Genomic DNA, 23,831 nt, shown 5'->3' on the forward strand with positions numbered 1-23,831 from the left:
GACACAGGAAACTGCCTTGAGCTTTCACCTTTGGTGGACGTGTCCAAAAGTGAAGGCCTTCTGGGAAATGATTTACAATGAGTTAAAAAAGGTGTTTAGGTACACCTTTCCCAAGAAACCAGAGGCCTTCCTCCTGGGCATAGTGGACCAAAGGGTGTTAAAGAAGGACAGAACACTTTTTATGTATGCAACTACAGCAGCAAGAATACTTATTGCAAAAGGTTGGAAGACACAAGACCTTCCCACGCTGGAAGAGTGGCAGACGCAGTTGATGGACTATATGGAATTGGCAGAAATGACTGGCAGGATTCGAGATTTGGGAGAAGAGACAACGGAAGAAGACTGGAAAAAATTTAAGGACTATTTACAAAAACATTATAAGTTGTATGAATGTTAAGAATCTGCATTATTTGGAAATTTTTGCTCCTGCAACTAGATTGGGAAAATAGAAAATTAAGTTATAAGCAAGAAAAAGGTGAAATTTAAAGTTATTTTATGTATTATTCTAAGGCATAAATATTTGAAAAAAGGTACTTTAAATCTAGAAGTAAAATATTTTGAAAGATACAAATAAGAAACGAAATAAGGTAATAATTTGCTGACATGTTTATTGCAAAGAACGCAGGGTGAGGGAGATGTGGGGAAGTCCAGTTAACAATGTAAAAATGCATTTTGAAAGTTGGATCGCTTTTTTTTTTTTTTTTTCTTTTTTCTGTAAATTGAAAATGTAATAAAAATTTTAATAAAAATAATAATAATAATAAAAAAGAAACTGCCTTGAGCTAAACCGGACCACTGATCCATCTAGATTAAGGTTACTTACGAATAACAGTTGCTGTGGATCATGACTTGAGGAGAGTTGCCTTTGTCCTCCTTGTGGGCTTCCCAGAGGCATCTAGTTGACCACACTGAAAACAGGATTTTGGGCTAGATAGGGCAGGGGTCAGCAACCTTTTTTAGGCGTGGGCCAGTCCACTGTCCCTCGGATCCTGTGGGGGGCCGGACTATATTTTGAAAAAAGAAATGAACGAATTCCTATGCCCCACAAATAACCCAGAGATGCATTTTAAATAAAAGGACACATTCTACCCGTATAAGAACACGCTGATTCCTGGACTGTCCACAGGCCGGACTGATAAGGTGATTGGGCCGCATCCGGCCCCTGGGCCTTAGTTTGCCTACCCATGGGATAGGCCTTTGGCCTGATCTAGTGGGGTTTTTCTTAACACTCTTATGGGAGGAAAAGTAAAATAATATTTTTTTTCCTGTTGTAAACTGGGGAGGGGATAGGAAGGAACAAGCAACCACTACATTTAAAAAGAAAGAAAAAAGTAAGTCTATTCCTTTGCCTTACCCCCACAAGAAGCTTAGCTTTCATTGTGGCCGCTGCTCAGTTTTAAAAACCTATCGGTTAATTAATTGCCTGAGTGTTAATCAATCAATGACTTAAATCTGCATACATTTGCAAATAACGGGAGTTGAGTGGGAGAGAACAGTAGTTCCTAAAGAAAAACCCGGGTTTTCATTGGGTTGGAACCTGGCTGGGTTGAATGTAGTTTCCTTTGAATTCAATGGGTCTTAAGACATTACTCATTTGTCCCATTGATGTCAATGGGGGTCTAAGTCCAGCTTTAAAGTCTGCCTCTTTTCTCTCCACAGACACATAGAATTTTGGAAGAATTTGCAGACACTGAACGCCGTAGATATGGAGCTGTACACAGGACTCCAGAGACTGTGAGTATGTTTGAAAAACCTCCTTCCCTATGGACACTCTTGGGCATTAAGATCAGCCATTCTAGAGCCCTCTGAAGTTTGGGGTTGGCAGCCCACTAAATTGTGGAATTGCCTGTCAAAGAGGTGTGCTTGGCACCTTCATTGTATCATTTTCATTGTACCCTGAATATACACCTCTTTACCCTGGGTTTTTGAGACGCATATGTTTGTGTGTTGATTCAGCTACACTGGCAAAGAAAAATTGCTTTATATGCATTGTTTATGCATTCAAACACTATCCCACCAGATGGCGCTGTGGAGTTCCATTTTTGCTAACCCGATTTCTCATACAAAGGTTGCAATGCTGCTTTGATGTGTCTAGATCTAGCCTGTGTGTCTGTGTTTGCACCAGTGCCTGATTACCAAATAGGCAGAGTAGGCACTGGATCAAAATAATATTGATTTGATATTGAAATAAAATTGGTTTATTAAAATTTTTGGTAGGTACAGGTGTTTGTGACAATGATGTGGGAGAGTAGAAGAAAATGCTTTATTTTATTTTAGTTAAGTTTTTTGTGTGTGTTTTGTCCTGCCCACCTGTGCTTCAATCCAACCCTTGGGCTGTAATTGGTTCCCCACCCTGAACTAAATGACCCCTGTTTTAAAAATACCTTTTGCTTACAAAACCCTCCCATAGTTGCCATCTGATCACAGGTCAGCAGAAAGGAGGAGGCTCTGCTGAGCCTCCCTGAAACTTAACCTTGGTAAGCAACTGTCTTCCTAAGGTATTCTCTATGTAAGCATCTGAAATTTCTTGTTCAGATCTTGTCCAGATTTAGTGCTGGCGTGTTGTGGTGGGCTTCTGCTTGCTTTGACTGACTCAGCTCCTTCATGAGTGGAAAAAAAAAGGATCCTTCTTGAATGCTCTTGTGCTGGGAGTGTACGTGTTGCTTTGGGGAGCAGCCAGAATTAGAACGCAGGTCAGGAGACTCCTGGTTCTGCACCCCCATGTCCCTGGCCCAAAGGTACTGTCCCTCTATTTGAAGGGCTGTCCAGTCCAAGTCAGGTGTAAAGACAAAGAGCCTTTCAAGGAGGGGCCTTGAAGTTGCCCATCGATGGGACCCAGAATGGTCAAACAGTCACCTTTCACAGTTCCTCTTCCCAGGGATCTCTGGGAATTGCAGTTCTGAGAGGGAGATAGGAGCCTCCTAACATCTCTCAGCATCCTCAACAACTACAGCTCCCGGGAATTCTTTGGGTGAAGCCATGCCTGTGTTTAAAGTTGTATCACAGTGCTTTAAATACAGTCTGTACCTTGGCTTTCGGACAGCTTAGTTCTCGAACGTTTTGGCTCCTGAACGCTGCAAACCTGGAAGTGAGTGTTCCGATTTGCGAATTATTTTTGGAAGCTGAAAGGACGACGGGGCTTCCGATTGGCTGCAGGAGCTTCCTGCAGCCAACCGGAAGCCATGCTTTGGTTTCCAAACATTTTGGAAGTCAAACGGACTCCGTTCAACTTCCGAGGTACGGCTGTATAAGGTGAGAATGGGGGCCCAGTCACCTTTCCCTGACTTGTTCTGGTTTCCAGGCCTTCCCTGCTTGTCTCGTAATTTCTTCTTTCAAATGGGCATGGCATGTTCCTAGCTACCTCCTAAAACTGAGCACAGGGCTTTGACTGCCTTGGTATTGCTGACCTTTTCCATTTCTTTTCAGGACAATCATGGACTCTGGACTCCGGAGCATCCAGCCACGAGCATTTGATAAAAACCCCCACCTGCACTACATGTGAGTAGGTTTGCTTTTCCTCCCTCCTTCAACCCCCTGACCGACCCATCTCTGCATGCTCCCTGCCATGCTGTGCTATTGCTTTTTTTTGGGGGGGGGGAGTTCTTCTCCATGCAGTTGCTTGAGGACAGACAAGTCAGAGGAGCAGGGTAGAAGCAAGGAGAGGGGGCGAAAGGATGGGAGTCAAAGCGAGGGAGAAAAAGGAGGAAATCAAAGGGGTCAGAGAAAGGAGAGCCTCAAACAATTCTTTCCCCATGGGCAGCTGGCAGATTTAGGTGTCTTAATAACCAAAGCAACTTTGATTGTGGCACTAATGAGCGATTCCTCATTAACACCCATTAGGTGGTCAGTAGAAAGTTTCCCTTTCAGCATGAGGTTTGGGGGTGGGAGGGGGGGAGATACCATTGGGGGTGGGTGGATAGTGGGGAGACTGGGCCAAGGTGCTTGTATCAGTGTGGCATTTGCGACGCAGCCTCAAACGGTTCTCATTAACACATAACGAACGGGAGACGCAAGGCAATATCTGTTTTTCCTCCCTGCTGTCATATCTCAGGCACATGGCTGACAGCTTGTGCTCTTAATTACTGACTCGTTAGAAAAGCATATGAGCCGGGACCAAGCGATGATACAGGGGCTTTTTGACAGTGTAAGGCTAAGCTGGAAGGCATCTTGAAAACAGAAGGAGCTGGGACCACAAACAAGGGCTATATGCATGGTATTCAGTCTCTGGAAGTGAGACATGTCTGTGGAGTATTGGATGAAGCAGGTCAACTAGGTGGAATGACTGTTGTTCTAGATATATTCTACACTTCCTGTATTTTTATTAGAATGGTTGGTTCTGGTGGAATCCACTCCCTCCGCCATCCCCAGTATGGGTGCTTGAGAAATTTGATTTCTGTGGATTTTGATGCAACCTGACTTTGATCTGTACCTCCTGGATCGGAATATAGTTATCCATTGGATTTCATGCTTTTCTGAAATTCACAATGCGGTTCTTGACTTAAAAAAACAATGGGTGGGGCTGAACTGCTTTGAAATGTACATTTAAATACAAATTAATTTTACCCTAGCATATGCCTTTATAAACATAAGTGTTTAAGTTTCATGCATTTTTAAAAAATACTGCAAGAAGTGGGTGAGACAGGCTTATGAAGGAACATATGGAAAAAATGGAATAGGCTAGAAATAGATTGATCCATCTATCCCTACCTGATCCATCTATCCCTACCTGAAAAGCATTTTGAGAGAATATTCAGTTTTGACAAATCCTGTTGGCACCATTGTTTTCCCCTTGTCACTGCTGCTTCCTGTTCTGTGATTTAGTCCCATGGATAGTGTAGTCAAACAAGGACTATGTGGTGATGGTCCAACACGAGGGAGCCAAATGGAATAGGGGTGATGAAAGAGAGCAATGTCAAGAAGCAAGTGGGCATTTTGGCAAGAAATGCTGAAAAATTACTGAAAAGCAGAGTGGGGAGGCAGAATTGAAAGCATCAAACAGCTCTTCTGATAAGTTTCTTCTGGATCCTGGAAGGATGCAGCTGATCACTAAAACCATATGCTTATTACAGTGACTAACAAAACAGAATTTCTGGTAGTCATAGCAAAACATTTGGGCTTCTGCCTTCATCAGTTGCTATGATAAAAATGATGCTGTTTCCAAGGTGGCCGTTATAGAACTTTGAAGAAGTTCTAGAAATAGAACTTTCCTGCTTGGCAGGGGGTTGGACTCGATGGCCCTTGTGGTCTCTTCCAACTCTATGATTCTATGATTCTATGATTCTAAGAGGGGATGTTCAGAAGGAATCCATTTCCTGAAGCTAAGTGATGTTGGTACTATCTTCCAGGTTGAGGCCAGGTGGTGTTAATGTGCCCAGTATATACATCCAGAAATTCTCCTCCTACTCCTTTTTTTTTGCTAACATTATTGGATCTGTTGAAATCTCCATTGTAATTATTGCAAAGTCCAGCAAGCTGTGATTCTCCAAATATAAATGTTTAGCAACAGGTTGTGTCATTTTTTTTTTTTTTTGGTCAAAATTGCCAATTTGCGGTATTTATATATATGTAATATTGCACTGCCAACAATTTGCAAAACAGCTGAAACGGTTTTGACTCAGCTCTACTATGCTTCAATGCTAAGTTTATACAGTCGTTTCTTTCCAGGCATTCTGGTCTCTGGATTCTGTTGCCAGGAATGCCTATCCCACACACTTCGGAAATGCTGTGAACGTTCTTCTTTTTATTTTATTTTTTAAAACGAATGCATAATTGTATCCCTGAATGGTTTTACCCAACGTATGCATGCAGAAGGTCAAATCTGTTGCTGAATGTCTCTCTTTCACCACTTCTGTGGGAGTGTGCAAGCATTAGCCGCATTTGTGCAAGCGTTCACTGTAGAAGAATCACAGAGGACTAGAAGACTGCAGCCAATGATTTTGGAGGCTAAATTCCAATCCGCACAACTCTTCCTTTCCCCAGCTACTTTAATTCCTCCTCCCTCTCCTCCACCTTTTGATAAGTCCTGTCTATCACCTTGCCAACAAAGGTCCGTATAGTTAAAGCTATGGTTTTCCCAGTAGTGATGTATGGAAGTGAGAGCTGGACCATAAAGAAGACAGATCACCGAAGAATTGATGCTTTTGAATTATGGTGCTGGAGGAGACTCTTGAGAGTCCCATGGACTGCAAGAAGATCAAACCTCTCCATTCTGAAGGAAATCAGCCCTGAGTGCTCACTGGAAGGACAGATCGTGAAGCTGAGGCTCCAATACTTTGGCCACCTCATGAGAAGAGAAGACTCCCTGGAAAAAACCCTGATGTTGGGAAAGACTGAGGGCACAAGAAGAAGGGGACAGCAGAGGACGAGATGGTTGGACAATATTCTCGAAGCTACCAGCATGAGTTTGACCAAATTGCGGGAGACAGTGGAAGACAGGAGTGCCTGGCGTACTCTGGTCCATGGGGTCACAAAGAGTCAGACACGACTAAATGACTAAACAACAACAACATTGTTACATTGGCTTTTTTTTTTACACATGCACTCCCCTCCCTCTCTTCTGTACATTATCTCATTTTCTAAGCAACCTCACAAGAAGAGACCTGCCAGGTCAAAGGGAGCAGTGGAGGGCAGATCCCCCAGTGTTATCTCTGGTGTATGCCTAGGTGTGTGCATCTCCTACCTGAAAATTCAAGCCTGCCACCTGGAAAGGTCCAGGCAAATCTGGAGACTTCAAGTCAGTCCTTGTAGGTTTGGCAGCTCCATATCAAATACCTGTAGGTCAATGGTAGAGCATATGCTTTGCATGCAGAAGGTCCCAGGTTTAATCCCAGCATTAACTTGGAAACATCCCTAGTCTGAAACCCTGGAGAGTTTCTGCCAGTCAGTGTAGACAGCATTGAGCCAGATGGACCAATGGTCTGGCTCAGTATAAATTATTTGTTTCGTAAAATTTTATATACTGCTTGATTGTAGGAGACCTCAAAGCGGTTTACGAAAAAGCACAAGGCACCCCCCTCCCTTGCAACAATCTAGTTTGGCACCCTGTTTTCCACAACACCAAGCAGATATCTCTGGGAGGTCCATAAGCAAGACAGGAAGGCAACATCCTTCTCCCCTTTTGCCACCTAGCTACTCTGAGAGCTTCCCAGAGGCAGCGGTTGGCCACTGGGAGGACAGAGGATCCTGGTCTAGATATGACTTTGGTTGGCTCCAACAGGGATCTTCTTGTCTTACATTACTAGGAGAGGGTAAAGCATGTTGGAAAGACAAACCCATGGAGGATAACACTGTTGATGGCTAAACCTTAATCTAACCATATTGGGAGACTAAGGAGGATTGAGGGGAGGAGCTGCTGCCCTTAGGCACCTGCCACCTAAGGCAGCTGCCTCAGTTTGCCTAATGGGATTTCCAAGCAAACACCCATAAGATTGGACTTCAGAAAGGGAGGTTGAAAACAGTCAAATGTTGTTGAGCTCAGGTCCTGCTTACAGGCTTCCCGTGGGCATGTGATTGGCAAGATGCTGGACTAGACAGACCTTTGGAATTATCTGTCAGGGCTTTTCTGGTGTGCTTAGTCCTTGCTTTCGAGCTCCTCTGTTAGACATTTGGCCTTGCCTTCAACTCCTTATCCTTTCGGAGGCTCAATTAAGCAGGGGGAGGAAGCAAAAAGAGAATGCTTTTTGGTTTTTCAATATCTTGTTGCTTCTTCTGTTCTCTCCAAGCCCTTTGGAATTCATGGCTCATTTTCTCTGCATGTGCAGAAAAACTCTGCAGATGTATTAGACCTTCACCCCTCCTCGTTCAGTTCCCAATTGATTATTCCCACTCCTCTGGAATTAATTGTTCTTATTCCCTGCTTGGAATTAATTGTGTGTTTTTTCTCCCACTCCACAATTCTCTTGAGGGGTTTGTTGCTCTTTCCCTCCCTACAACTGGTCCAATAATATTGATCTTTTTTTCCCTTACTGATGCTTCCTGGGCCACCATCCCCTATCCCCCCCGCCCCGTCCAAAGTGACACATGCCCTGTTTTGTGGATGCTGAGGCTTCTTTGTGCACTATACAATATAATGTCCCAGCTTTATTGGTTAGATCATGGATAACAGAATGTGTTGATTCTGAAGCTGAACTGAAAATGGCTCCCGACTTTTATTGATGCCATGCCTACCTTTGCCCTTTAGCAAAAATGAAAGAAAAGGGGGAAAGCAGTTCTCAGAGTAGCTTACAAAAATCACTCTTACGGTGGTCCTTGCTTATAATCTAAAAAGTCAAGGCATACAAGGAAAAAGGGATGAGAGGGAGGAGGAAAAGCAAGCTCAAGTTCTTAAAGCTACAGCTTTAAGAAATGGTGGTTTTGGCTGTCTTGTCCTTGATAAAGACTGCCCCACCCCAGAAGCAATCTTCCACCCCCTTCATGCACCTCCCATCCCAGATCAGAGCCAGGAGCAGAGCAGGTGAAAATGTTCAGGTCAGGAAAGCAAGGCAGCTTGTGCCACACAGTCTGAGTCTGCCTTCAAGTACCAGTTTCTGTCAATCACAAGTGGGGATGCAGTTGCTGTTGTCCTTAGCTCCTGCTGGTGGCATCTGGTCGGCCACTGTGAGAATGATGCTGAACTAGATGGGCCACTGCCCTGATCCAGCAAGTTCTCCTTGTGTTCTTACATACCCTCCAACATTTCTCTGATGAAAATAGGGACATCCATCCATAATGATAATTTTACTATTTATACCCCATATTGAGTTGTCCTAACCACTCTGAGCATCTTCCAACATATATGAAAACATAATAAAACATTAAAAAACTTCCCTGTACAGTGGTACCTCGGGTTACATACGCTTCAGGTTACAGACTCCGCTAACCCAGAAATAGTACCTCGGGTTAAGAACTTTGCTTCAGGATGAGAACAGAAATTATGCTCCGATGGCGCAGCGGCAGCGGAAGGCCCCATTAGCTAAAGTGGTGCTTCAGGTTAAGAACAATTTCAGGTTAAGAACGGACCTCCAGAATGAATTAAGTACTTAACCCGAGGTACCACTGTACAGGATTGCCTTCGGACGGCTCGGAGGTCAGATAACGCCATACCGCCCAACATTTTTCCAATGAAAATAGGGACATTCTAAGGAAAAGTGGGACATCCCAGGATCAAATCAGAAACTGGGATGGCTTCTCCAAATCAGGGACACTTGGAGGGTTTGTTCTTATCTTCCCAGGTGGAAGGCATTGTCTGTGGACTTGTTAAAGGACACATTGATTCAGCAGGGTCATGTGGGGCTCAGAAGAATTGGCTGGGGGGGGGGCAGAGCTGCCTGCAGAGCATTGGCTGCCCCTTGGCCACCCCTCATTTTAAGTTAATCCACAAAGCAGCTGTAACCTTGAATGGTGCTGAGCACATGCAGGCATCACTTGAAGGGGAGGCCTGATTGCAAAGGCCAGGCACGCAGAACAGGATGAATTACTGGTTCTTGTTCACTCCAGCTCTGCAGACTTGTGTTAACGGAAGTCAAATGCGCGTTTGAGATGACAGCGCGCTTACATGCCTACATAAAAGAAGACCATCTCTGCAAATGAAAAGAAAAGACAACTGGGTGGTTTAAAAAAAAGCGTGGACAGAAATTGTTAAGAGCACTCAGCTGCCCCGGTAATAAATACATGCTGTGGTTCTTAAAGACCATGAAGAGGGAGGGAGCTTGTCATGATGCAGTAAGCTTCATGTTGGTTCTGTTGAATCTTCCCTCCTCCCACCTCGACACTTAAATACCATTTGGACTATCTGTTCATTAAGTTCTTTCTTCTAAGGGAATGGAGATTGCAGCCAAGTTTCTTGCAATGGAGTGCAGCTCTTGAAAGCAAAGTGGAAACTGATGTTTAATGCAGCCCCTCCAAGTTCCTCTATTTTCCAGGGACAGTCGCAGATTTACCGAAGCCATTCCAGTTTCTGATTTGATCCCAGAATGTCCCACTTTTCCTTTGTTGTTGTTCAGTCATTTATTCGTGTCTGACTCTTTCTGACCCCATGGACCAGAGCACGCCAGGCACTTCTGTCTTCCACTGCCTCCCGCAGTTTGGTCAAACTCATGCTGGTAGCTTTGAGAACACTGTCCAACCATCTCGTCCTCTGTCGTCCCCTTCTCCTTGTGCCCTCCATCTTTCCCAACATCAGGGTCTTTCCCAAGGAGTCTTCTCTTGTCATGAGGTGGCCAAAGTATTGGAGCCTCAGCTTCACGATCTGTCCTTCCAGTGAGCACTCAGGGCTGATTTCCTTCAGAATGGAGAGGTTTGATCAGTCCATGGAACTCTCAAGAGTCTCCTTCAGCACCATAATTCAAAAGCATCAATTCTTTGACGATCAGCCTATTTTCCTCAGAGAAATGTTGGAGGTTTTGGAGTTATGTGAGCCCCAAGCCAAGGAGATAAGTAACTATACAACCTTTAGAAGACATCTGAAGGCAGTCCTGTATAGGGAAGTGTTTTTCAATCTTTAATGTTTTATTATGGTTTTATATATGTTGGAAGCTGTCCAGAGTGGCTGGGGTTACCCAGTCAGATGGGGTGGGGGTATAAATAATAAAATTATTATGGAATATGACGTCTCTATTTTCATCAGAGAAATGTTGGAGGGTATGTTGATGTAAACACACAACCTCATTTACTCATGTAGTTTGGGGACTGTTTGCTGCTGTTGAAAACCGTAATTCTGTCCACTCTTCATAGGCATTTGAATAGACCCTAGGGGTTAATCCCCACCAGACTCTTCATTAATACCCACAGGTCAATAGTGTAAGGATGACAGGAAGCATAGTTGGAGGCTGGGCAAGTTGCAGAGCTTTTGACGCAAGATGCAAGTATCTGTCTAGCTTGTTTTTATTTGTTGATGAATAGATTTTGTCTCAGCAGTGTACATATGTAATTACGATGTTCTTGTTTTCCTTTGAGGAGGATGTTCCGGTGTGCTTTCAGATTACTGTGCAAATAAAAGTATTTGTTCTGGGTCTGAGAAAATGCATTGTGATTTGTTGACAGGGGTTGCCATGGGAGATCTAGAACCTCCCTAACACCACATTTTCTTGCAATGCTGGAAGTGTTGGTTCTTTTTTTTCAGGTCGGCTCTTCCAGCTAGATAAATGCATCCTGAACATGAGTGTCTATTTGCTAGGGTTTTAGTCTTGCTTTATTCTTTTTTGCCAAATCATTTTGATTGATTTTTCAAATTTTACCAAATTTTACCAAATAAGCCACAGATTAAGACATCTGAAGGCAGTCCTGTTTAGGGAAGCTTTTAATGTTTGATGCATTACTGTAATTTAATATTTTGTTGGAAGCTGCCCAGAGTGGCTGGGGAATAATAAATTATTATAAATAATTTATTTATAATTTATTTTATTTATTATTTATTTATAATAAATAATAAATTATTGTTATTGTTATTGTTATTACTATTATTATTTAATATAATTTTTCTAAAAATTGGTTTCTGGCACTCCGTTCTTGAGTTTTAGTCTTGTTGTAAATGTATTTGTAAATGTAATGTAAATATATTTGTAAATGTTGTAAATGTATTTATTGTTTTTGTGTTTTTAACTATTTTTAATTATTTTATGTTTAAATGGCCTTCGGATGTTGGTTTAGAAAGTGATTAGTAAACAGAAGAAGAAGAAGAAGAAGAAGAAGAAGAAGAAGAAGAAGAAGAAGAAGAAGAAGAAGAAGAAGAATGCTCTGTATAGTGGTTGTCAGCCAGTGCACACAATACTGAGCTAGATGGATCAAAGCTATCACTTTGATGCAGTTTCCTGAGTTCCTCATTGTCTTTATTCAGCGTTATTGGCCAAGCAACTCTGCTAGACAGCCTGAATTACTGCAGCATATAAGTTGCTTTTCCAATTGGATCTTTCTCAGAGAGTTTCCTCTTCCAGCTCTGTGCTTTGCTGCTCCCAAATCCCATCCCTCTTACAGTTTGGCAGCCTTGTCATTCAGCCGGAGGGTCAGCCACATGGGCATCTGGCAGTACCCCCAGGATCATCTGCGTGAAACCAGGAGCTAGGCTGTGCCTGGCGCTGGGAGGTCCCCGTTCCTGCTTTCAGCCAGCTGCTGCCCTGCGTCGAGCTCAGCTTGCCAAGGGCTTGACATTTTCCGTAGGTGCTGCACAGAGGGGCCGAGGATAAAAGGATTGGCGGAAATATCACTCTCTCTGGAGTTCTGGGCAGCAGGAACAGAGTACAGTAGCTGGTGAGATCAAAGGAAACTGTCCCAATCTGGCCTTCAAGGGAGCAGCTTCGTGCTCTGCAGTTCAATGTGCATCTTAGTCACAATTTGGACAATGTTCCCATGGAATCACACAAACAGCAATCTCAGGAGAGCGGAGAGGACACAACACCCTTAGGGGTATTTTGCTACTTCTACGTCTTTTCAATTGCAGCCATGCCTTTTGCAGGAATACTAGATTCTTCCTTAAACCAAATCTAATCAATTGGTCCATTTAGCTCAGTATTGCTGACACAGTTGGCAGTATGGCAGAGACTCTCTGTTGTTTCAAAGAGGGCAGTTTCCAAGCCCTACCTGCAGACCCTCCAAGTGTCCCTATTTTCCAGGGATGCCCCTGATTTAGAGAAACCATCCCAGGTTCTGATTTGATTCAGGAATGTCCCACTTTTCCTTTGTTCTTGTTTAGTTGTTTAGTTGTGTCTGACTCTTCATGACCCCATGGACCAGAGTACGCCAGGCACTCCTGTCTTCCACTGCCTCCCGCAGTTTGATCAAACTCATGCTGGTAGCTTCGAGAACACTGTCCAACCATCTCATCCTCTGTCGTCCCCTTCTCCTTGTGCCCTCAATCTTTCCCAACACCAGGGTCTTTTATAGGGAGTCTTCTCTTCTCATGAGGTGGCCAAAGTATTGGAGCCTCAGCTTCATGATCTGTCCTTCCAGTGAGCACTCAGGGCTGATTTCCTTCAGAATGGATAGGTTTGATCTTCTTGCAGTCCATGGGACTCTCAAGAGACTCCTCCAGCACCATAATTCAAAAGCATCAATTCTTCGGCGATCAGCCTTCTTTATGGTCCAGCTCTCACTTCCATACATCACTACTGGGAAAACCATAGCTTTAACTATATGGACCTTTGTTGGCAAGGTGATGTCTCTGCTTTTTAAGATGCTGTCTAGGTTTGTCATTGCTTTTCTCCCAAGAAGCAGGCATCTTTTAATTTCGTGGCTGCTGTCACCATCTGCAGTAATCATGGAGCCCAGGAAAGTAAAATCTCTCACTACCTCCATTTCTTCCCCTTCTATTTGCCAGGAGGTGATGGGACCAGTGGCCATGATCTTCATTTTTTTTTTTTTTTTTTAGGTTGAGCTTCAGACCAGACTTTTCCTTAGGATATCCCTATTTTCATTGGAGAAATGTTAGAGGGTATGGCGTTATCTGACCCCCGAGCTGTCTGAAGGCAATCCTGTACAGGGAAGGGTTTTATTTTAATGTTTAATATTTTATTATGTTTTTATATATGTTGGAAGCTGCCCAGAGTGGCTGGGGGAACCCAGTAAGATGTGTGGGGTATAAATAGTAAAATTATCATTATGGAATGGGACATCCTTATTTTCATCAGAAAAATCGTGGAGGATGTGTGCCTGGAGATGCTGGCGACTGAAGCAGAGACTAAACAAAAAATTCCTTCCAGTAGCACCTTAAAGACCAACTAAGTTAGTTCTAGGTATGAGCTTTCATGTGCATGCACACTTCTTCAGATACACTGAAACAGAAGTCACCAGACCCTTCTCTATAGTGAGAAGGTGGGGAGGGGTATTACTCAGAAGGGTGGTGGAGAGACTGTTTTCAGAGACTGTTTGCATGCAACTCATGTGTTCCACCACTGTGATATGAAAAAGGAGGGTGAGTCCTGGGAAAGATAATTTGGTGGTGAGAAATCTCCACCAGTGATTCAAAGCTACATTACTGCTCTCAGAGAATGGGGGGAAAGAAGATCTGTAGTTACTCGACACTTCTCAAGGAAAGGGAATTTATAGCCACGCCACAATTCCCAGGGCCTCTGGCAGGTAAGGAGAGGAAGGGAGATCCATAGCCACTTTACAGTTCCCGTGAGTGTATAGGAAAAAAATGATAGTCGTGTGAGTCTTGAACTGTGTAGATGTTATGGGTGAGCAAAGCCATCAAGGTTCGCCTAGCTATATTTGCATTTTAAAAATTCTGCTCTGTGCTCTTTCCATTTCGATCTGTGTCTCAGGTGCTGAACCACTCCGTCTAAAGAAAAGCTCTGTTCCTTATTTGCTATAATAGGGAATCTAAAAATGGCTTTAAATTTACAAGCACACAAGCCCCTCCAGAGTGGATTAAGCTTGCCAAATTACAGACCAATGGGTCCAGGAGATTTTGTGCGGGAACATTTGCAACAGAAACCATATTAGGGCAATGCAGGTGATAAACAAAGCTCAAAAATCCATACGAGAGAGAGAGAGAGAGAGAGAGAGAGAGAGAGAGAGAGAGAGAGAGATGCTCATTCTTACCTTAGACTGATTAAGATATGCTGAGTGAGCCCCATATCAGTCTTTTACTTTGTAAAAACATCTTAGGCTGCTCTGCTTTAACAAAAACGATTTCTTCAGGATTCTGCAGATAGCATTTGACACAGACTTGCGCTTGTTTACGACATGCCAGAGACCTGCGAGGCCTATCTTGCAAGCAGGAACTGAGCACAACAGCACTGTTCCCAACCAGCTGCTGGTATTCAGAGATCTCCTACAGTTGAGTTAGAGCATAGCCATTATGGCCAGTAGCAGGGGCATCATTGGGGGGGGGCAGGGCCCCACAATATTTTCAAGGAGGGCCCCCCCCCAAAAAAAAATTATGTGGTGATCCTCAAAGGGACATGCCAGTGTGACGCCTTTAGACGATCGCCAAGGTGCCTTCCAAGAAAGTGCTCTGACAATCTGTGCCAGTGATGTAGCAGTGCGAAGTGTCCTTGCCTTGGTACATCTTCTGCCAGGGAGGCAGAAGGGTGAAGAATCTTCTCCCCGGCATGTTCCTTTCATGACGGTAAAATGGCTGGTGGGAGTGTTTGTGTGGGTGGCGAGTTGGCAGCCATTGTTAGATCTTGTGATTCTAAACCCATAAACCCCCACCCCATAACAACAAAAAAGAGTACTCTCTCAGATGAAAATATGGATGCCCTATAGAAGAAGAAGAAGAAGAAGAAGAAGAAGAAGAAGAAGAAGAAGAAGAAGAAGAAGAAGAACAACAACAACAACAAGAACAGTGGTACCTCTGGATACGTACTTAATTCGTTCTGGAGGTCCGTTCTTAACCTGAAACTGTTCTTAACCTGAAGCACCACTTTAGCTAATGGGGCCTCCCGCTGCTGCTGCGCCACCAGAGCACGATTTCTGTTCTCATCCTGAAGCAAAGTTCTTAACACGAGGTATTATTTCTGGGTTAGTGGAGTCTGTAACCTGAAGCATCTGTAACCCGAGGTACCACTGTAGTAGTAGTCGTAGTCATAGTAGTAGTAGTAGTAGTGCTTTTTCTGGGGGGATGAAGGGGTACGCATACCCCTAAACATTTTGTGAAACTTTGTACTTTTGCCCATTTACTGTATTTATTTTTCCCGATTTGAACTATGAAATGGTAATTTTCGTGAGTCAAAATGAGAGTATCCCTAAACATTTTTAAAGAAAAAAACACATAACAACAACAACTGCCTGGGTTGCCCAAGCCACTCTGGGCAGCTTACAACATGTATAAAAACATAATAAAATATCGAACATTTAAAAACTTTCATTTCTTCTAAAGGTTGTCTAGTTACTTATCTCCTTGGCTCAGGGGGTCACCTACCCTCCAACATTTCTCTGATTAAAATAGGGACGTCCCAAGGAAAAGCATGGCATTCTGGGATCAAATCAGAAACTGGGATGGCTTCTGTAAATTCTCGACTGTCCCTTGAAAGTAGGGACATTCGGAGGGTCTGGAAGAGCCTTGCTGGGTCAGACCACAGCCCCATCTAGTCCAGCATTCTCTTCTCATAGTGGCCAACTAGATGGCTATGGGAAGCCTACATTCAGGACCTGAGTGCAATAACAACTCTCTGCATTTGATGCTGGTATTTAAAGGCATACTTCTGAAGTCTTGCACCAACACCACTCTTCCATTCTTCTTCAGAAATGGTGCTCATCACTGCCACTGCAGCAAACCATTTGATGATGGGCTCCAATTATTTCTAAACACTGTTCTTTGCCAGCCTGTTGTTAGGTGCGTGACTCTGCTCGGCGTTTTATTTATGGTGCATTCAGGAAAACAAATTAAGGCCATGTAATTACGTACTGAGGTGCATGCTTTAAGCAGATCTCAAGCAGTCAGGACTCCGTTTAAAATATTAATAATTGCTTTATCCATCTGCCTTCGGTGGCTCCTCGTTGTGCTGCGTGAGGTTTTTTGTTTTCCTTTGCTTTGAAATAATCTGTCTCTGGCAGATTTGTGCTTGCTCTAAGTTGCCTAACGGGACATCTGAATCACAACACTTAAGCTGCCGTCCCAGCTATAGAAAAGGCCGTAGCTTAGTCTGGAACAACACATTGTGCAGCTCCTCTGGAAAGTGGTGCTGGAGGAGGGCAATTTGCAGAATGGAAGTGGTGGGCAGTTACCCTTTGTTTCTTTGTCTTTGGAACCTGAGCATGTGAAGAAAGCAATATATGGGGAAAGCGGTGAGCTTGTGGAGAGTTAGGCACTTCTCTCCCTGCCAAACCAATCAGCGAAGGTGGGTTGGCTAGGCAACGTGTAGTTCTAGCCTCAGTGACGCAATGCATGTACAAGGTTCCACTCTCAGTCCCTGGCATTTTCAGTCAAAGCAGCGATGGAGACGTTGTGTCCTACTATTTATTGAGGTTGATTGTGGAAAACGTCAAAGCAGTTTACATAGCCAGGGATGATTGGCATTGTAGTTCAAGGACATTTTAAAAGCTAAAGGTTCCTTGGTCTGTGTCATGTGGGTTCACCTTAACATTCCTGGTTGGTCTCTGAGCTGTCTAAAGAAAACTTTGTCTATATATATCTACTCTGTGTGTGTGTGTGTGTGTGTGTGTGCGCGCGCGCGCATGTGCAGTGGCGGAGCAAGCCAATTGGGTGGCGTGTGTGCCCTGCACCCAGGGGCAGGGCCAACCACCCTGCGGGGCAGGGCAAACCAGGGCAGGATGCTCTGTGGGGCCTCCGAGGAGACTGCCTGCCTCCTCCCACTGCAGCTGAGAGGGAGGCAGTGGGCATACTGTATGGGGCAGCGCGGAGCCTGTGGGCATGCTGCAGGCCCCATGGGTGAGTGCCGCCCAGCATTTTGTCACCGCCTCAGTGGTGACACCCAGGGCGACTCGCCCCCACCGCCCCTTCCTTCGCCCTGTGTGTGTGTTTAACTATATCTATAGATAGATATAGACACAGTTATATATTTATAGTGAAAGCTGATGTATTCACTGAGATCTTAATTTCAGTCTACTTCTAGAAACTACATCTAGGGCAGCCCAGTGCAGTGTTGTAGCATGGGTGTGTGTGTGTGCCAGAGGTGCTCCTCTGAAGAGATCTGGCATGTGAGTGCCTGCCCATTGGTGGTGGGGGCTGGGGAATGTGGAGGGTAAAGAGCACCCTCTGTGTCCGCCCCGTGGCAAGGGCTGGGCAAGCGCACTCCACCCCCTGCTTGCATGCATGTGTGCATGCGCACCCACCCCAGGGGCTCGCTGATGATGCTATGCCCTTGGCCCAGTGTATGGTGGGTGATTCAGAAAGACGGGGGCCCTTTTTATCAAATGGATTTATGAGCAATAAGTCTATCAGTGGGTGCTAGTTATGATGGCTGTTTATTACCTCCAGGGATGCAGGTGGCGCTGTGGTCTAAACCACTGAGCCTCTTGGGCTTGCTGATCAGAAGGTCAGTGGTTCGAATCCCTGTGAAGGGGTGAGCTCCCATTGCTCTGTCCCAGCTTCTGCCAACCTAGCAGTTCAAAAGCACACCAGCGCAAGTAGATAAATAGGTACCATTGTGGCGGGAAGGTAAATGGCATTTCCATGCGCTCCGGTTTCCGTCATGGTGTTCCGTTGCACCAGAAGCGGTTCAGTCATGCTGGCCACATGACCCGGAAAGCAGTCCGTGGACAAATGCCAGCTCTCTCGGCCTGAAAGCGAGATGAGTGCCACAACCCCGTAATCACCTTTGACTGGGCTTAACTGTCCAGGGGTCCTTTACCTTTACCTTTATTACCTCCAGGAACACCAGCTTCTGTTAATCAGGAGAGACAGAGGGAGTGTCTGATTGAAGGTGTCTCAGTGAGCTTCTTAACTGTGTGGGAATTTGAACCCTGGTGTCTCTCTGGCCATATTCTTGCACTCAAACTAGGGATGGGAGTGAACTTAGGTTCAGCTCCTAATTTGTACTTTCTGAACCAATACACAAACCAAGATACAGCCATCCTTCGAAGCATGCAGCCCACTGGATTTTGCAGTTCCATTCTCCAGCCCTGTATTGCACCAGAGTGCTATAGATATTTAATAAATGAAATAGTAACAAGAAATAATATGCAGGTGTAAAGTGTGCATAGAAGTGCATAGGTCAATGAAAATAATATACAAAAAGTGCATTGTGCTCAGGACAACTGCTTTGCATAAAAATGTGTTTATCAAGCACATTTGCATAAAAAACATTTCTATTGGGAGAAATTTGCCCTGGAGAACTGAACTTAAGAATGGAAAAAAAATGAGAAACAGATTTGTCCATCTCTAGTGCAAACACACACACACTGCCTCCTGTTTCGTAAGGTCAGGAGCAGAAGAAGCGTCACCATCAATCTTCAGAATCTCTAACTCTATATACCAAACCAAACTGGAAGAGGATTGTTTTGAGTGAGGTGAATAAGTGCTAAAAGACCTTTCCCCAAGGTCAGTGCTATTGTTTTTTTCTAATCACAATTTTTAGTTTGTCATATTACAGATTTACCTATATTGGCAAGGACCCCTCACTCAACCAGCAGAAGTAGCAGTTGACTCAAACACATTCTCCCTGCATTGGCAAATGCCAAAGGTCGTTTGTCTCGGCTGTGTAATTAATCAAAGCAACATTTGCATAAATGTGTGAAATGCCTAACATGCATTCTGCCTGTGGGCATCTTGTCAAATTAGGCTTTCTAGGTATCTCTCTCTGTGTGTGTGTGTGTGTGTTTTATATATCTTACTATTATATATATTGCAATAAACTAGGTTTGCTACCAAAGGGCACTGTCACCATATCCATTTTCCTTTCCTTTCCCTTTTAAATGCTGGAGAAGGGCAGTTGCACTCCTAGCGCCAGAAGGCAAGTGACCTGGCATTCCCTCTGCCCACTTGGGCATCTGAGGACAATTGCTACAGAGTCGCCACTCTGCTCCACGAGGCCATTGTCACACTGCCAGCCTCTCTGCAGTCCTTTCTTGGTTCAGATTCCCTGAAAGGCTCCTGGGGTCTCAGGTCTTGTCCAGCACGGATTGTGAAGCGGCTGCACATCTGGGCTGTGCGCGGCAATGTTTTCGCCCTCTTCCTTTCATGCTGTTGCTGATGCCACGTGGGATTGCAGATCTGTTCAGGGCCTTGGGCAAAGCGTAAACTTTGAATCAGCCACCTCTGAAGCAGTCGAGGCAGAATCCAAGTTTGTTTTCCAGTGTGGTTGGCAGGTCATTGGATAAGTATCCCCAGCCTCTCGCTCTTATGGGGACATAACAGTGGTTTTTTTTCTTCTCAGGAAAAGGTTTGGATGTATCCCCTCTTCCATCGCATAACCTCTACCATGTGACCTCTGCTTCATCTCTTCTACTTATCACAAAAGTTAGTCCACATTTTCACCATACCTTTAAAGCAGTATGATACCACTTTAAACAGTCGTGGCTTTCCCCCAAAAGAATTCTGGGAGCTGTAGTTTGTTCAGGGTGCATGGAGTTGTTAAGAGACCCCTCTCCCTCTCACAGAGCTATAGTTCTCAGAGTGGGTTAAAAGTCAATCCCTCTTCCTCTCTGAGAAAGCTATAGAGTGGTACCTCAGGTTAAGTACTTAATTCGTTCCAGAGGTCCGTTCTTAACCTGAAGCACCACTTTAGCTATTGGGGCCTCCTGCTGCTGCCGCGCCAGTGGAGCACAATTTCTGTTCTCATCCTGAAGCAAAGTTCTTAACCCGAGGTAATATTTCTGGGTTAGCGGAGTCTGTAACCTGAAGTGTATGTAACCTGAAGCGTATGTAACCCAAGGTACCACTGTACATGCAAATCTTTGCAACAATCCTGTAAGGTAGGAAAAGATTTATGATCAAGCAATTAGCTGTTCTGTGTACCACATTTCTAACCTGCTTGCAATTTTCATATGCAGGGAGACCTGACTGATGCACCAATGTTGTCATATGTTTGCCAATTACAACCAAGATTTATTCAGAGCTATTTCCCCCCTGCTTTTGCACCTGCGATCTAAGTGCAGTTGGCATAACTAAGCAGTTGTATGGTATCTCTACCATCTTTGCATATCCTCAGATGTTGCTCATTTTAACCATTTATTTCCTTAGGGAAATAGACAGTACATCATTCCCTCAGTTAATCTTTGCTAAAGCACACAATTAGCAAGCTGAGCCCTCGAGTGACCAGGTGACATTTTTGCTCATGAGGAGTTTCTGGAAAGTCTGTTGCGTTGTTATGGTTTAACGAGGGTCAGACTAAGACTAGGCAATTAAAGAGTGTCCAACTAACACCAGGGCAACCCAGGTTCAGATCCTGACTCAGCCACGAAGCCCGGGGGGCGGGGGGCATCTTGAACTAGTCTTTTAATACTGTCTTTCAGCGTGGCCAACCTCTCAGGGTTGTTATTAGGATAAAATAGAGGAAGAACCCTGCAGGCCACCCTGAGTGGAGGGGGGAAGATAAAAAAGTAAATAATTGCCTCAGGAAAGGCAGAGGTAGTTGAGAAGCTGAACAATCAGACAGTACAGACTTTGTGAACCTCTTGTTAACAGTGTCACCTAAAAAGAATTTTTTATTGAAGATTTTCTTGAATTGCAAAAGTACATAGCATCTCTCGTCCATAGAATTTTTTTCCACAGGTCAGTTTTATTCGATGTGAGACACTAATGTTATAGATATTAAAAGTTTAAGGAAGAAGAGAGGTAGGGAATGAGAATGTGTGTGAGAGGTTAGGGTAGTAGAATTTTGTTCCTTTGCATAGTGTATGTGCAAGGTTTTTGTGTCGGCGTCGTGTAGGTAGGTTCTCTTTCTATTCATTTATTTGTTGTCATTGGTGGTGAGAGAGGTGGGAAGGCTCAGGGCATGGATGGTGGGCTTCAGTTGGCTGCAGTGAGTTTTGTTTGTCAGTGTGCAGAAGGAGGCACATTCAGAAAGTAAGCATTGCACTTTGGGGACACTTCTAGACTGTTGCTATTTTCAGGTGGGATTCCATCGCATACCGTCAAATTAAAGCTGATTTGGAGCTTTTGTGAAGGAGCGTCTCCACCCCATCATTCTGCCCAGACACTGGGGTCCGGCACTGAGGGCCTTCTGGTGGTTCCCTCACTGCAAGAAGCCAAGTTACAGGGCCTTCTTGGTAGTGGAACCCGCTCTGTGGAACCTCCTCCCACCAGATGTCAAAGAGAAGAACAACTACCAGACTTTTAGAAGACATCTGAAGGCAGCCCTGTTTAGGGAAGCTTTTAATGTTTAACAGACCACTGTATTTTAATTCTTTGTTGGAAGCCATCCAGAGTGGCTGAGGAAACCCAGCCAGATGGATGGGGTATAAATAAATTATTATTATTATTATTATTATTATTATTATTATTATTATTATTCCATTTCCCCAAATGATTGGGGTCGGGGTTTCCTGGATAGACTCCCCTGTGAGGAAGGTTGCAGCATTTGGGACTTCTTAGTTTAGAGAAAAGGTAAGAGCTGGCATGAGAGAAGTTTATAAAATTATACACGGTATGGAGAAAATGGATAGAGGAAAAGTTTTTCTCCTTCTCTCATAACACCAGAACTCATGAACACCCAATGAAGTTGAATATTAAAGAATTCTGGACAGAGAAAAGGAAGTACTTCTCCACACTGCACACAGTTAAACAATGGAACTCGCTGCCATAGAAGGCAGTGATGGCTGCCAGCTTGGATGGCTTTAAAAAAGGATTGGACAAATTCATGGCAGACAAGGCTATCTGCGGCTGCTGGCCACAATACCTGTGCTTTGCCTTCTCTGTCAGAAGCATTGCCATTACGCAGGTGGGGAGAGTGCCGTTGTGCTTATGTCCATCTTGCAAGCTTCCCACAGGCATCTGGTTGGCCACTTTGAGAACAGGATGCTGGACTAGATGGGCCATTATGTTGCGCAAGGGGCCTGTTCCCTACACTGAGAGTGTGGTACAGTGTCAGACTGGAGACATGAGTTCAAATCCCCATTTGGCTATGAAGCTCACTGGGTGACCTTGGACCCGTCACTGCCTCTAGGAAGATCTACATTGGCTCCCAGTATGTTTCTGAGCACAATTCAAGGTGCTGGTGCTGACCTTTAAAGCCCTAAATGGCTTTGGCCCTGTATACCTGAAGGAGCGTCTCCACCGTCATTGTTCTGCCCAGACACTGAGGTCCAGCACCGAGGGCCTTCTGGCAGTTCCCTCACTGCGGGAAGTGAGGTTACAGGGAACCAGGCAGAGGGCCTTCTCGGTAGTGGTGCCCGCCCTGTGAAATGCCCTCCCATCAGATATCAAGGAAATAAACAACTATCTGACTTTTAGAAGATATCTGAAGGCAGCCCTGTTTAGGGAAGTTTTAAATGTCTGATGTCTTACTGTGTTTGATGGTTTAATTCAGCCAGAGTGACTGGGGCAACCCAGTCAGATGTGCAGAACATCATTATCATCATCATCATCATCAACAACAACAACAACAACATCATCTCAGCTTAACCTGCCTGGCAGGGTTGTTTAGGGACTAAATGAGGAGGAGGGAGATCCATGTATGCTGCCTTGAGCTCCTTGTAGAAGAAGCTGGGATCAAAAATGCAGTAAATAAAGAAGGAAAGTGATGGGGGGGGGGGGGAAGCAGAGGAAGGTTTAGGAAAACATTTGCTTTGATGCAATGTCATCTAGCCTCACTGCAAACAAATATGAATGGATGCTCATTAAATGGCCAACGTCCTCTAATCTCCCTGCAAACAAATCAAGAGGAATGCTCAATAAACAGGAGCATTCCAAGGCTATGCTGTTAAAGCACTAAGTTATGGCAGGGTATTGACTGATGGGGCATTAATTTGTGTCTCATGCAGGACTAGGAACAATTTAATATGCCATAACTTCCACACTACCGTGTTTTATTAGAAGTATAAAATTTTAGTATGAGATTGTAGGGTCCTCCCCACTTCTATCTATATATCTATATAGGCAAAGAGAGAATTATGTGGTGCAATAGAGACCAGGTGGGAATACTTACAGTTCCACCAGTGCCAATTCCACATTAGAGGCTCTGTCATCGCGGGGATAAAGCGTCACAGCCTGCATTGTCATTCCGGTTTTGTTGGCGGCACGGTCTGTGAACAGGATCTGTCAGCAGTAATGTGGGAGAAGGTGGGATGTGAGACGAGAGCCACTCATTTCTTCAATGTGCTGGCGCGTGAAGATGCAAACAGGCAAAGGTAAGGTTGAAGTTGTGAGGTTTTGAGAGAAAAGGCAAACAAAACAAGCATCTTCGGGGAGGAAACAACTCCAAGGAGATTTGCGATTGCATTGTTTTCCACCGGGAGAGCTTTCAGAGCTGTTCTGGATCAGATTCAGTCACATACTAGGAAATTCAGTTTGT

The 23,831-nt window shown here is 44.4% G+C and overlaps 1 protein-coding gene across 3 annotated transcripts in view; it reads left to right on the plus strand.

The window, feature by feature from the left end:
- The window catches only part of NTRK3 (neurotrophic receptor tyrosine kinase 3), a 406,873-nt gene that overhangs the window by 112,466 nt on the left and 270,576 nt on the right, over positions 1 to 23,831 (plus strand). For all 3 annotated transcript variants that reach the window (XM_081838856.1, XM_081838857.1, XM_081838858.1), the window contains exons 2-3: positions 1,660 to 1,734; positions 3,427 to 3,498. In XM_081838856.1, coding sequence (XP_081694982.1) covers positions 1,660 to 1,734; positions 3,427 to 3,498 — 147 coding nt within the window. The remainder of the gene's footprint in view (positions 1 to 1,659; positions 1,735 to 3,426; positions 3,499 to 23,831) is intronic.

This window comes from Podarcis erhardii, assembly GCF_964252035.2.
Source record: "Podarcis erhardii genome assembly, chromosome: 14".
NCBI classification, from domain to species: domain Eukaryota; kingdom Metazoa; phylum Chordata; class Lepidosauria; order Squamata; family Lacertidae; genus Podarcis; species Podarcis erhardii.